This window comes from Archocentrus centrarchus, chromosome 23, assembly GCF_007364275.1.
Source record: "Archocentrus centrarchus isolate MPI-CPG fArcCen1 chromosome 23, fArcCen1, whole genome shotgun sequence".
Taxonomy (NCBI): domain Eukaryota; kingdom Metazoa; phylum Chordata; class Actinopteri; order Cichliformes; family Cichlidae; genus Archocentrus; species Archocentrus centrarchus.
Genome location: NC_044368.1, coordinates 10838576 through 10853476, shown reverse-complemented (window position 1 = coordinate 10853476; position 14901 = coordinate 10838576). Strand labels below are relative to the sequence as shown.

The following is a 14901-nucleotide window of genomic DNA, read 5'->3' as shown; positions in this document are numbered from 1 at the left end:
ACCTTAATCAAAGCAATTTTACATTTCATTGTATTTGCTAGTATAATCTCTCTCTGGTAATACTCGCCCACATGACATAAAGTAGCTCCCAGGAGATTCAGGATCATGGTGAGTGCCGTGGGTGGCTCGCCTTCTTTGATTTAATAAGTACATGAGTAATAAAAGAGTCACTTCAGTACAAAACTGTGTAGCTCATAACAGTTCAGGGTTCAGTCTTTTTTTTTCAAAAGTTGAATCTTTGCTTGTTGTGGAGGGGGGTTTCATCTTACTGGTGACAGATATTGTTACTCACCACTGACTGTGCACCAAGTAAGAAGAAGACAGACTGTTTGTGTAATGATTTTGTGGTATTAATTTAGAAGGGGAGAAATAATTGAACCATGGTCTATACATTGTTTCGTGTTCCTCCATTCCATCCCTTCCCACTCTGATGCATCTTCCACAGATATGCTCACACAACTGTGAACAATTACATTAAATGGTACACCCATCTTTAAACTACAGTACCGCGGCAGCACTGATGAACAGCTAAAATTTAGAGTTAACTTACATTGGCATTTTACAGAAGGTTTTTCAGCTCTTTTGTTCCAGTTTCACATCAGCATGCAGACAACATGTTACTGGGTTTGTCAAACTCGGGTTGACAGCCAGCACTGTGATCATAACCACCATGCAATGAATTACAATGAAACAAGTACTGTACTTGCTGAATATAATATATTATCATATTTCTAGCAGTAGATTAACACAGTAGTGAAGAGATCAGCTGCAGCGGTGTTAGAGTTGGTATTCATTTATAAAATTGGGGATATGTACTTTTTTTTTGGCTCTCAATCACTTTTGTCAAATAATATGAAATGTAAAACATTTCACTCACTTGGACAACAGGCAGGGTGCCACTGTGCAATTTAGTCCCATTCTATTAAGCACAATTAGATTAGTGCCAAATGGGAAACAAGTAATTGCAGACTGTTAGTGTCTTTCTTGAGAATAATTTCATAACTTCAGCAAGTAGAACACTTGAATCAATAACCTTGGAGAGCCCGCAGGTCTGTAAGGTTTACTTTAATATTTTCAACTGTAGTCACATTTTTTTTTTCAGATACACATCAGACACGCAGATTTTCCAAGCTCCTGTTATTACTGTAAATAACACGATCTGCTATCGTGTGATCCTTGAAGTGTTCAAATTCAAGTGTTCTCTGTTGCTGAAGAGAGCCAAATTCAAATACAAATTCCTGCATGGGAAATCTGCCTTAGGATGTTTTCAAATATGTGAAAACGGAAGAGAGCCAAAAACGGGAGAAAAACTCTTATTTCCCCCTGACAGGCCACATAATAGGCAATTAGTTTGTGAAATCGTCTGGGTCGGGGGGACGGGCTCAATTGTTTGTTCCTCTCGCAACGAGGCGAAGCAGCCTCTGAATCTTTCTCTAGGCATTGTTGTTCTTGAACGCACCCCCTTTTTCCTCTGCCTTTCTGTCAGGCATCCATAAAAAGCGGCTTTTGCCATGAGGTATAAAAATAACTGTGATTCTTCTGCGTAACAGGATGTGAATAACAAGCGGGGAAGCAAACACAGGGAAAGAAAATCACATTCCAAATCTTTACACTGGACACACTGTAAGTGCTTTTCAGAATTTTCAGGATTTTTATGGCGTGGACTGCAGAGTGGACACGATGCCCGTTTTCACTGAGAACTAGGATGCACTAGTAAATCCATTTATGAGAAATGTGGCGCTATAATTGTGTGTGAAGACAGTTACAATGCATTTGGATGAGGTCAGTGTGTTAGCAGAAAGTACTGAGTAACATTTGGGATGCATGACTCAAAATCTTCAGGGTAACATAGCGTGCACGTGCAAGAGATTCAATCATAAGCCTTTTGACTTTAAACTTGACAAAATCAAAAATAAGAGGGAGTCATGACTTCGGACTTAAACTGACTTGTGGAGCCAATCAAGCCTTGCCTGACAGCATATCTGCATCTAAACATTTTCTAACACTTGTAGGGAAAACTGCATTTGGCCGCATAAAGCAGCAAACATACAGGAGGTCATCACATTAAAGTAATGTCTGGGTTAACAAAAACATAAATAAAAAATTGCAGCAGGCAAAACATTGAACTGTAGCGCAATTACAATCAAAATTGTGATTGTTATTGCACCACAGGAGTGAGATTAAAAGGTGCATGTTTACAGCCATCGCTCTTGGAATATCAGTCAGTCTTTGGCGCTGATTGTGTACAACAGGAGTATGATCTCATTTTCCACAAACATTCATTATTAATCGATGATTTCTAAAATTTTTCTGGATTTGAACATAAAACCTTGTTGCTGTGAGGTGATGGCGCTAACCACCACACCTATACAATGAGTATAACAATAATAATACTGCTGTTGTATCTTGATATTTTTCTTTTAAGACTTTAAAAAGAAATAATCATTTTGTGAAGGATGAACAGTGCTTTTGACTACAAGACTTATTGTTACATTTCTGGCAGAAGTCCATCATGCACTGAAGCGAATACAGGGAGCAAATTCCCAATTTTCTCAAGTCAAATTGTTAATATAGGAACATATTTTTTTTAGATTGAAGGGTTGACACCAATTTTATTGGGGACATTTTATGACAGTGAATGATGGTGTGTGTCATTTTCCATCCTTGAAGTCCTGCCCATGATTCCTGAGCTGTGTATATAGCTGTATATTACTGCAGTGTGTCTACGTATATCTACGATGCAATTTCCACGGTCTGTCTCTCTCTCTCTCTCTCTCTGCATCTCTTGCTGTCTTTCTCGCTTTTACCCACAACCTGGGGCAACGGCTTTTGAAGAGATTCAATTTGAAATAGTGGCTTGCATATTTCACGAGCCCATCCTGTTTTTATACCCTGTGCTCTATTGTTGCTGGAAAGATGTTTCATTGACATTGCATGGGAATGCCTGTGGTTACTGGTCTGTGTGTGTATACTTGCATACTGTATGTGCTACTAGTTTGTTCCTTCAACCTTCTGGGCTGAATATCCTTTTTTTTAAATCTTAAAATTCAACATGATAAATAAAACCCTAGCTTTCTTTCTTTCTTTTATAATCACAGAAGGCAACGTGCTGTTTGTGTTGCGCCTCTTTTTGTATTCTCACCTCAACCTGCAAACCCTGTGAACCAAGAGCACGTGTGGGATTTTAACAAGAGTCAAAGGCCCGTTCTTTACCTTCAGAGACACAAACTGGTCAGCTTTGATCTCAGTTGTCTGCTTATACTGTATGTTCAGAATGTAGGGATCAAATGTTTTCCTCTCTTTGCCTCTTTCATGCTAAACAGTGGTATTTATGAGCTCTGTCCCTCCACCCAAGTGAGCACAGTATTGACTGGCATCTACATAATCAATCAATTCGAGATTGATCACGAGGCGAACTGAAAGCACAAAGAAGGGTGATGCCCCACACCATGCATCACTGCATGTCTGCTCAAGGTGAATTTCACAGGGTAGGTCTCGTCTTGGCTCGATGCAGTAGCATAGTGGCTGCATTCATATTTTATGTTTTATCAGCCATTTAAAAGCAGCTTTTTTTTGGCCAAGAGAAGGTTTTACCGCATCTTATAATATTTCTAAGAACATATTCTAGCAGAACATTAATTCAAAATGACCTTTTCCTTAAGATGCATTATGTTAAAGTAAAAAAAAAAAAAATAAAGGCAGCTAGAAAAACAATACACAGATACTCTTAACCATGTGAGTCATCTGTGGCTATCTCATGATTTAATCATGTCATATCCATATTTGTTATCCATCCTACACTGAAGCCTCTCGCACAAGAATGGACAAGAAAGTGCTGCCAGCTTTCTGGTAATTGCACAATATGCAGAAAGCATGTGAAATGGTTTCTCTATCCCTTTCTGGAGTTTTCATTTCTGCTTTGAAACAAGAGGGTGGCTTGCACTGATGGCACTGCAGACGCATGTGTGTGGGTAGCTGATGAATGTCTCCAGTTGACCTTGATCATTGAAAACAAAGACTGAAAGACAAGATATATGGATGATATCCACTGATGAAGAGAGGCCAGATGGATGTCTTTAACTCCAGAGAGATAGTGCAATATTTCATTTAAGTTTTAGGTCTTCATAGCAGGGAAGCAGTCAGGTATTTTTAAAAAGGGATTTATACTTAGAAAGGGTTTGATATAAAATACTGAGAGAACAAAAAAATGGTCCTTGTTTTTAAGCAATCTAGCAGCATGACTGTAGGGATGGCAATTCTTGCCTGTCTATGGCCCATTTTAGTCCAGACTAAGGACACTTCCAGGTTAGGTGGGATTTCTCTCTAATGTACCCAAAGAACAATTTCCCAGCTTCTGTCCCCCATGCTCACCAACAACCACATTAAAGTTTTATAGCCCAATACACTTGCATCATCAGTTTTACTGTACAAACAGTAAAAATGTGCGCCCTAACTAACTGATACAGTTCCTACAGTTAACTTTATAGTGCAGGGCTATCTGTCATGCAGGCAAGCAGATATGAATGTCAAAATCTGCACACATATGCAGAATACAGAAACATTTTTATATTTAAACAAGTGACACATAGTCAAGTTATTTTGACTCTCACCCTCTGCAGTACACCTCCTGACTAGTACAGCTACCTTTCATGCCTACTGCACCCAAGTATTCCTGATAGGCACTTGAGTCCACCTCTCATGTCCAGGTATAGAATGTATCCTTCTCACCGACTGAACATACTGGACTTTTGACTCAAATATACTCAAGGACCTTAAGGCTTATGAAATGTGAGAAAATCTTAAAATATCCCATTTTTTAGATGATAATTTGCCACAAAATTTTATGCAAACTGTGTTATCTCCTTAAGCATCAATTTTAACAGCTTTGGTAGTCCAGGTTTAAATTTGTCAGTGCTAACACCTTAAGATGGTAAACGTTACTCAGGTTTCTCACATGATGTTGTGCACACATTGCTCGAGCATCGTTTGCAATGCAAACTGGAAACAATGGGTTGCCTTCAGAGTAAAGTTGTGGCTCAGCGTTGTAAGCATCATGTTTCAAAAGGTATAACTTTTACTTTGAAGGCAAATGGTTTCCATTTCCATTTTTTTGTCACAGTTTTTACAGTGTCACTACAGCTTAGAGAGTAGCTGCATGGTGTTTGTAGGCTGTCCATTCAAACTATAACCACGGCAATATGCTGACAACCAAACCAATTTGGTTATTAAGCACCAGTCATTCACTTGATCCTTTATTGTCACCAATGACAATGAAAAATCACATCACATTGTTAGCATGGTAGCTTCATAAGATTAGCATTTAGCCCTTAACAGGGTCTCACAGAACCTGTATAAGTTGGTTAAATTCCAAATGTACATATATACATTTAGCGAGTTTTTAAACCAATAAAATCACTTTGTTTAGCATTTAATTCCCAACTACACATTGAGTATAATACACGGCTCCTAATGAGATCTAAAACTGTTTCTGTTTTGGGGGGTTGCCCCTCTAGTGTACCTGTTGTTAATTAACTTACTTTGATACATAAAGCATTTGATGTGGGTCCGTTCCAGTCATAAAGGTTAAGTGAGATTTCACCCTCAAAATCCGCCCCATTTTTCTCATCCCCAGTGCAACATACATGTCGTAACTGCACCATCATACCACATCTCCCAGCAGACAGATCATGCCCCGTACTCACACTCAAGGTCTCCCACTTATAGCCCTGAGCAGTCACACCAGCATATGGCATTTTAAAAGTGGCACACATTTAGTAAAAATCAGTGGAGTGTACCCGCCTGAAGCACTGTAAATGTCCAGGGTTGGCAAGGGGTTAGGTCACAGATTAATGATGAGATGGAGGGAATTATGTCATGTAGTTTTTTTTTTTTTGTTCTTTTTTTACTGAGGGTGAAGAAAAATGACTAATCTTGACCTTAGATTAGAGAGGACCCAGGTCTTTTGATGCTAATTGGCTGGAAGCTGACATTGTGCATTTTAATGGCTGGTGTTTCTTTATCAGGGGTTAGAGCTTCTTAAATGAAATGGGATGAAAATGATTTGCTGTCTGCAGAGGAATGGCATCAGTGCAAAAGTGAAGTGACAGTTTTAGAGTTATCTTTGTGATATTGAACTTTTTCTTGTGGTTTCCATCAGTGTGAGACTGAGGTCAGTTGGCTGCAATGCAGTATATTTTTTTTTTGGCTTAAGTGTGCAGCAAAATATCGTGGTAAATGTACTGTAAGAAAATCAGCTTTTCCTCTGTGCCCTCCTACTCAGCCTGATGTCTCTTTGTACATATGACACTAAGGCATGCTTTTCCTGTTTGCAGGGACTATGAGGAATTTCAAATACACTTGAGCAAATTTGTCCCATACATCATCATCTCCATGCACTGGAAGACAGAAATATGCTTATTTATGCAGAGGTTTCTCTTCAGCCTACCCTTGTGTTCTGCCTGATGAACTGATTAATTCTCTGGGAGCAGTATGAGAAACATAGGGTAGGTACTGAGTGAAGAGGAATTCAGCCGAGGTGACAGGGGAATTGATTTCTGCCTAATTTTAAGGAGAAATGATTTATGCAGGTAGAAAATCAAGCAAAAAAAAAAAGGATGCACGCTTACTGGCAACGCATATGTTTAATGCAAGCGACTCTTCTAAATTCAAGGAATCATAGCAGTGAGCAGCTTCTTCTTCAGGGATGTTATTCGCTGTGACTTCTGCTGATGTGGTTATGCTCACATAATGCCCTCTTCAGCAATTCCTTGGCTGCAGTCCACCAGAGGATAGACCCTTTGAACCCCACTGGTCACACTGCCCAATAACTCATTTCTCCTGCTGCACACCTCTGTGGGGATAATGCAGCAAAAGCTCTGCGGTCAAGGTTAAGTCAAACTAGCATGAGGCATCTGAGTTCACACTGGTAACATAATTAGAGGATCTCTTGCATAAAGAATGTGGTATTCTTCACTGATGTCATCATCTGTGCAAAGAGCACTGGGAGGTAACATTATCTTTGTTTGACCCTTCAGAACCCTAGTTGTTGCAGTGAAAATGTGCTTATGGTGCACTTTTCTAGCTGAATAAATCTTGAAAAATAAAGCAACCCAAGCATTATTATCAATCTATTAAGGCCTTCATGCCCTCTAACCACCCACCATTATAGTGGAAACTTGAATCCAAATGATCCACTTCCTGTAATGGAGAACCCCAAGAACTGACTGCTATAGTTTATGTATCCTTCTAAATGCAAGTCAGGTTTACTTTGATTGCTTCTAATTTTACTTTTTTTTTCACATTTGCTTTCTTGCCAAGAGTCAGCTGTAAGTATTTACTGTACAACATTCTTCGTGAATACAGTTGAATACTGTAAATGCTGATGCTTTGGGGGAAAATATTAACATTAACATACTGTACATGTATTACAGTTTGTTACCATATTTTTTCATAGGTAAGCCTTTCCTAGTCCTACACCCTGTTTCAGTTTATAGGCAGGTGTGTGTGCAGGTTTCAGTACTTTACTGTGGTTTTGCAGTTATTATGGCCTTTAGCTGATCTGAAACAGCTGCATAACTGGTTAGAGGAGTTCAGTACAGAGACGGGAAAAACTGGCAAGAGTTAGCCTGGCTTTACTTAGAGGTAACCTAATACTCAGCATCCCCAGTGCTTACAGTGTTTTATCCCTATAAAATCTTAATTGTAAAAACTGGAATATAAAGTTTTTGCTTAACAAATGGGCATACATTTACACAAAAAAACCCAAAAAGAACAAAGGAAAACTATTCCTCTGGACCAAAACTATTGTACTATTATCCTTTCCATTTAACTTAAATCATTTTTACAGCTTCCTACTGTGCATGCTCTTTTTTTGGTAACATCTTAGCTCTGGCAGCCAGTGTGAATGAATTACCAATATCTGAGGCTTTAAAACACTGACATGCTTCCATGTTTTCTACAGCTTTGTGATGCTTCACACTGGAAGAACACACATTTCTTTGCTGCTGCCCTTTTGCTCCCTTTTACCTAACAACAGAAATAATGGATATCAGTGGAGCAGCATCTTCAGAGTGCATCTCCTTGATGTTCCTTTGCCAGGGCTCAGAAATGGAGCACAGCTGCTTCTGAGCCACTCAGGAGGCTTTTTAGAGGGAAACTAAGATGGCCATGAGGCCAAAAGAACTTTTATGGTTTAGAGGCACATACTGGTGGGGACTTACTGATATCATCTTTGCTGGCTCATTACTTTACCTTTGTGTAGGGCAGCTTCACAGTATTTTAATTCCCAACATTAGCACTAGCAGGATAAAGTACAGTGAAGGATCTGCTGTTGTAAATTTCTACTGCACTACGTCTTATTAAAATTCACATTTATGTGACAGCAGTAATTACATTTGTCTGATTAAAAGCAGGAATCAAACCAATTAATCAATCCAATAACTCTTTTTTATTACAACTTAAGAATGTAGTAATAGATAATTATGGAACTAATGTAGAATTCATTGAACCGAATAAGATTCTTAGAATAAGATGAGTGAATATTAACACACCTCAGTTCAGTACTTGATGGTCAGTTTTTACTGAAAGATCTGCATCAAGCTTGCAAAGTGTCCAGCAAAGTAACATTTACTGTAAGTTGAATGTCTAGAGACTCATTGTTTTGAAATTTTATCTTAATGGTCCTCACAGAGTCTAATTTTGACACTTACATTTGGAGCAGAGAGAACTTAGGATTATTTTTCTTTCCTTTTGTCTCTTATCATGACCAGAAGAATTGTTCTGTCACGCTTACTTTTTTTGAAGAGAGAAACTGCAAACATTTTTTTGTATTTCTATTTTTATAATTCATTCAAATTAGATGAAAAGGAACTGATTACACGAGACATTTTTTTTGTTCTGTTGTGAGCACTGCCAGCTTGGCGGTGCAGAGGTTAGCACTGTCGCCTCACAACAAGAAGGTTCCAGGTTTGAAACGTTTTGTTTTCCCTGTTCCTTGTGTTGGTTTCTCCGAGCGCTCGGCCCAAAGACGTGCATGTTATGTTAAACAGTGACTGTAAGTTGGCTGGAGTTGCACAGATACAGGTAAAGCTTTGAGTGGTGTGTACGACAAGAAAAGGACTGTAAGCCAATTTCCAAGAGTCTGAATTAAAAAGATATATAAATAAAAATGTATACAAATAAAATAAGTTAATGCACACTCCTATACCCAGGTTCATTTTTGTGTGCTGTTACATTAAGGTGCAAAATTGTCACCAGAGCTTTGAGAGCCAGTCTCAGTTAGATACAAACAGCCTGTCGAGGGTACAAAGGAGTACCTTAGGGGGATACAGCCCCAGTGACAAGCCATTGTACCTCTGAAGGAACAATATGGTACTTTATATTCTGTAAGAGAGTCCAGAGTATGATAATATGTCAGTCACCAAATTCTCTTTAGAATAACTTATTTTCTTTTGATGCAGTAAGTACATTTTGCTGACTTCTTTACTATTACTTCATGCAGTACCAAAACAAAGGGCCTGTCCTTAAACATAGAGACATACATATATTTATAGAGGTATTTCCAGTCGTTGTATTGCTGCAAAGTGAGTCGAATGAAAGCAATTCTCTCACACATCCTGATTCAATTTAGTGCCTGCATATTGTATGCATATTCCATTTTTGCCTTTATATTTAAATGTTAAGATTTATTTTCTAAATTTCATAAACTGTGCTGAAATTCATCCAGATTTACAGTGTGTGAATTGTTTTTTTCTTTTTACACCAGCAGAGATTTGCTTTCTAGATCTGATAGCATCAGCTGTTGTCCAGCATGCAGCGTCAACAGACAGCCTTGAACTTGCGTCATACTACTGTACCAGCCTGTTAGCAATCATAACAGTGAGAGCAGGAGATGTCAGTGGACACTATAATTATATTATGGATGGAAACCATGGAGGCCACTGTGCTCATCCATCTTCAATACTGACACGTGGAAAAACTAGGAGGCGAGAGAGAGGCAGCATCCAGAGCTTGTCTCTGCCTCGTCAGTCACGCTGACACGTGGAACAGCTCAATCTCCTTACCTGGGAAGGACAGAGCAGCAGAAAGACTGGATATATATATATATATACACATACTGTATTTGTGTCTGTTTGGGTGTGTGTGTGTGTGTGTGTGTGTGTGTGTGTGTGTGTGTGTGTGTGTGTGTGAGAGAGACAGAGAGAGAGAGAGAGAGAGAGAGAGAGAGAGAGAGAGAGAGGGATGGTAGAAAGAGAGGATGACAGGATGCTTGACAAAAATGGATAAAACGGATGAGAAAAGTTGATATGCAGAGGGAATGTGAGTGAGTCTGAAGGAACGTGAAGTTCTCAATGAGACTGAAATAACTCTTGAGCTTATATGCTCTATATAAATATACACAAATCCATATACAATATGTTGCAAGTGGCTATGTCCATTTTTTATGGTTATTTATGTCTCTCTTCACAAATAATTCCCTTTGATCACGTCTTCCTGCAACTTTTTTTGGTCCCTTTATCTGACTTTAATCCAGCTGCACGTAGCCTGTTGGTTGTCATAATAGCTCTCACCCTAACTGGGGCTCCTGCAAAATGCAAATAGGAACAACTACATTTAGATTCACAACACTGAAAGGAAACATTGTAAGCAGAGATGATGGCGGGCTACAGAACCACTCTTCTCCTAAAAGAAGTCTTCTGTTTTTCCAGGCAGGTCTATTTTCTGCATGAGAAAAAGCTCACCTGCAGCTGAGTGTCAAAGCAGCACACTTTCTCTCTTCATTATTCATTACTCTTATAAGCTCTATTGTAGACGAAGCAGACCCAGATATATCCACTGGAAGAATACTTTTTCCTCAAGCTTATGTGCTGCCATATGTGATGGAAATAAGAAGCAGAGCTCTTCTGCAGAAGGAGGCAGACAGGTTTTTGCTGCACATGGATCTTTTTTTAAAATTTATTAACCCTGCACACTAGGAGATATCCAGTATATAAATATGCTTTTATTAACACAAGCCTTTTTTTTTAGAAAGCAAACTTCAGCCACAAATGCATACATACATTTTTGCTTTTCTCTGTCACGTCTACAGTTTTTAGACTAAAAGTTTGTTGTTACCGAGGCCTTCGTCTTTCTCTGAGGAAAATCATGCCAATTATCTTCTGAAGTTCTGCGTATTTTGTGGCCTCAAAGTGACAATTTTATGCTCAGTGATTTCATTCTTATCAGCAAATCCAATAAAGGGGGTGGGGGGGGGGTGGGGGGGGGGTCTTATCTTAATCATGGCAATAACATGCCCAGTTGATATCGCAGCCACTTTCAGCTGGTGCATAAAACTGGCACGAATTCAAAGTGGTCTTTCAGGACCATTTGCTGATACATGTCACTCATGTGTTGGCAAAAATAGAACGACTGTGGCAGTACTGAAGCAGAAACACAAGGAGGACTTATAGCACGCGAAAAGCAGGGCTGAACTCACTTGGTCCCACATGCTGGAAGGCAAGTGCGTGCAAATATAACAGACATGTTTTTTTTTTGTTTTTTTTTTCTGGAAGGTTCTCATTTGTACACCTAACAGTGCCACAATAGTCAAAGTGAATGGAAGTAAAATTGGTTGGGAGAGCAGTTTAAACCATGCTTACTCTGAACTTCCACTCAGAAGACTAATGTGAGTGTGTGTGTGTGTGTGTGTGTGTGTGTGTGTGTGTGTGTGTGCATTTCCATTTGAACATCCTCACACCCCTGGTTATCAGGGTGTGATGGAAGGGTGTTTCAAAAGCTTTTTGACCATCTGACAAGCACTTCTGATAAAACATCCTGGCGGCTTAAGTGCAATCGTACTGAGCCACTAACATGACTGCTTAGTCATGTTCTTCTAGCCATCAGCTGACAAGTGGGCATTCGAAACTGCTCACAAGATGGTGTCAGGTAGATCAAAATGTCTCCAAACACATCAGAATATTAGAGAAACAGCTGATGTTTGCCCTCTCTGAAGATGTGGACAAAAATTGTAATTTTTTTACTTAAACCAGAGTTGTTCCTGTATAACCCCTATTACATCTTTTGCTTTTTTTTAAAGTGTAAAAAGCCGCCCCCAGTACACTCATACCTGCAAATATTCACACATGTAAAAACACATTTAGTGTAAAAGGCAGTGAGACATTTATATTATGGCTGCATGACTTTCTCCTCATGTCTGTGTGTGTGGGCGTGTGTGTCACTATTGGCTGTCAACTATCTCTTTTTCTTTTCACATTTTCTCTTCTAAAGATTTTACTGTAAAAAGTAATCCCTTGATCTTCTTTCTTCTTCTTTTTTTTAACTCTTGTACACAGTGGTTTTATAAGCTGCTCTGTGCTTTATGTTTTCCTGGTTTTCATTGTCTGTCAGTGTCTAGACAGACAAGAAAGGCATTCATAACAGAGCAGGTAGACAGATGCACTGATGAGTGATCATGCACAAAAAAAAAAAAAAGGGTCAACATCTTACCACTAACCCAGACAGCCTGGAGAAGAGGTCAGAGCTCACCACGGATGCAGCAGACACCTCACTCTGCATTTTCTCCTCCTTTCTGCAGCGATGACCTTTCTCCAGACTCGTCTATGGTTCAGGAAGGGAAGGGAGGAGAAGGGGAGCTGCAGAGTGAGGCCCAGTCACAGCCACAGCCACAACCAGAACTGCAACCGCAGCCCCAGCAACAGCAGCAAGAGGCTCAGCCACAGATTCAGCCAGCACATCCCCAACCACAGACTGAGCCCCAACCACAGATTCAACCTCAACCCCAACCCGAAGTCAAGCCTCAGCCAGAACCTGAATCGAAACCCCAACCCGCACCAGAGCCCGAGCCTCAGCCACAAGTCAAGGCTCCGAGCGAGGTGGTGTCACAGGACACCCCTAAAGCCCCTTCGCCTTGCAGAGAGGAGCAGACGGCTGCAGAGAAAGAGAATCAAGAGACAGAAGAAGTTGTGGAGGCAAAGACAAAGCAAGAGGTAGAGGAGGCACAGGCCAAGCCACGTGAGGGTGAAGCAGCACAGGAGGAAGAGGAGGATGAGGAATTGGGAGGAGCAAAAGGAGGTGGTGCGGGGAGGAGGGCAAGTCTGCACCACACAGCTTCGCCCTTGAGGGTGCAGCGCAACGGGGCCGGCTCGCACTCCGCCACCTCTGACTATGAGCTCTCGCTTGACCTCAAAAATAAGCAGGTAGGGTTGTGTCGGGGTTGGTGGTGGTGGTGGGGGGGGTTGAGTGTTGGTGTGTTGTGTTTGGGAGAGGGAGGGGGAGGGGGAGGGGGAGGGGGAGAGGGAGGGCAGGAGGTACAGTAGCTTGGCTTGTGTGTATTGTATGTCCTGTGGTCTGATATTTTTGTGGTGTTTCGTTTTTTTGTCTGAAGAGAAGGACAGCTGGTTTGTGGGCAACGCTGGTGTCTGATTTATTTATTTATTTTTTTAATTTGTTCATTTATTTATTTTTATGTTCATTTGTTGTATTGATCCCTATTAGCACTTGTGGGTTATCAAAAATGTATCTACTTCCTTTTCTCCATTATCATACACCATCATTATCATTGCCATATCATCACTTCATTGGCATCCTCACTTGTCTTCATCACCAAAACGAAATGTTTTTTTGAAGCGTTATTTTAAAACACTTTTCAGGTCCAGGCCGCTGTACTGTTTTGGCAGGGATGTGCATTTACACATCAAAGTGATACGAAGACAATGTAATAACAAGATGCAAGTTTGTATTTGCATGACTCCTTTAAATTTGTGTATTTTCTAATGCTTTATATTACTAACTGGATGATGGAAAGTCTTAACTTCTATGGGGAATAAAAACAGATCTCATTACAGCGAGTTAAACCGACTTTGTCCTGATCTGATACGTCTTTGAAAAGTGACTGTTTTTGTACATGCATTTTCATGTTCTCGTGTCTGTGTCCTTATTATGTTGTTCATCAGGAGCTCAGATATCATCTACATTACATAATCATCAAGAACCATCAAACATTAACTTTCATTATCATCCATCTAAACAACATTCTTCAGCCCATTGATCTTCGACAAGGTAAGATACCAGGTAAGGCCCCTACCCGTGTGACTCCTCACCGTTTTTATACAGGATTAATTATGCAAAAGGGCCCTTCACTGATTTTTAGATCCATTTTTAGATTCAGCATGTAAGAACAGCAACCTTGAGGGCTGTAAACTGCCATTCATTTACTACCATTGAAACAGTCGGTACCTATAGACAACAATAAGGGCAGAGGATAACCCATTTACAGTAGGATACAGAATTTTTTATTTTTTTTGTCTCTCTAGTTAACCTCCTGCTTCATGACTGCTATATTGGGGATGGATGTTTTTATAGCTCGCTTATTAAATTATTAATGCTTGAAGTTATGCATCATTAGGGGCGTGGCAAAAGGGCTGGCTGTCAGCTAGGCTTCACCTCTGCTAAACTGAAGTGCACTTTTCAATCCATGTTTGTGGTGCGGGTATTTATTTATTTTTATTTTTTTTGCACCACTTCTAATGCACTTATCAGAAAAGTAATTATACTAAAACACTGCCCATGTGCTTCAGTTTTGGTGTGTTGAGCTCTAGCGGCATATAGCAAGAAAAGTGTCTATGAAATCTAATGATGCATACTTGCTCACCAAGCTCACTGCTGTTAACTCGGCACTCCCTTTCTTGTCAAAAAAAAAAAAAAACAAACAAGCAAAAAAGAGATGGCACCTACCGCAGTAGTACAATCTATGTTTTACAGTGTGAATCCAGTGTTGATTTGGAAAGGTCATAAGCTGCCTTGGGGAATTTTTAGTATCAAGTGTAAAACCACATCCTTGCCCTACATCCATTTGTTTTGCCTAATCTCCTTATTAATTCCTTTATAAAAAGTGAAGTTCTAAGT

General features: G+C 39.9%; 1 protein-coding gene across 1 annotated transcript in view; it reads left to right on the top strand.

Moving 5' to 3' along the window:
- The window catches only part of iqsec3a (IQ motif and Sec7 domain ArfGEF 3a), a 131774-nt gene that overhangs the window by 48526 nt on the left and 68347 nt on the right, over positions 1 to 14901 (top strand). Inside the window, exon 3 of the mRNA XM_030720436.1 lies at positions 12572 to 13193. Within this exon, the coding sequence (XP_030576296.1) occupies positions 12572 to 13193 (622 nt within the window). The remainder of the gene's footprint in view (positions 1 to 12571; positions 13194 to 14901) is intronic.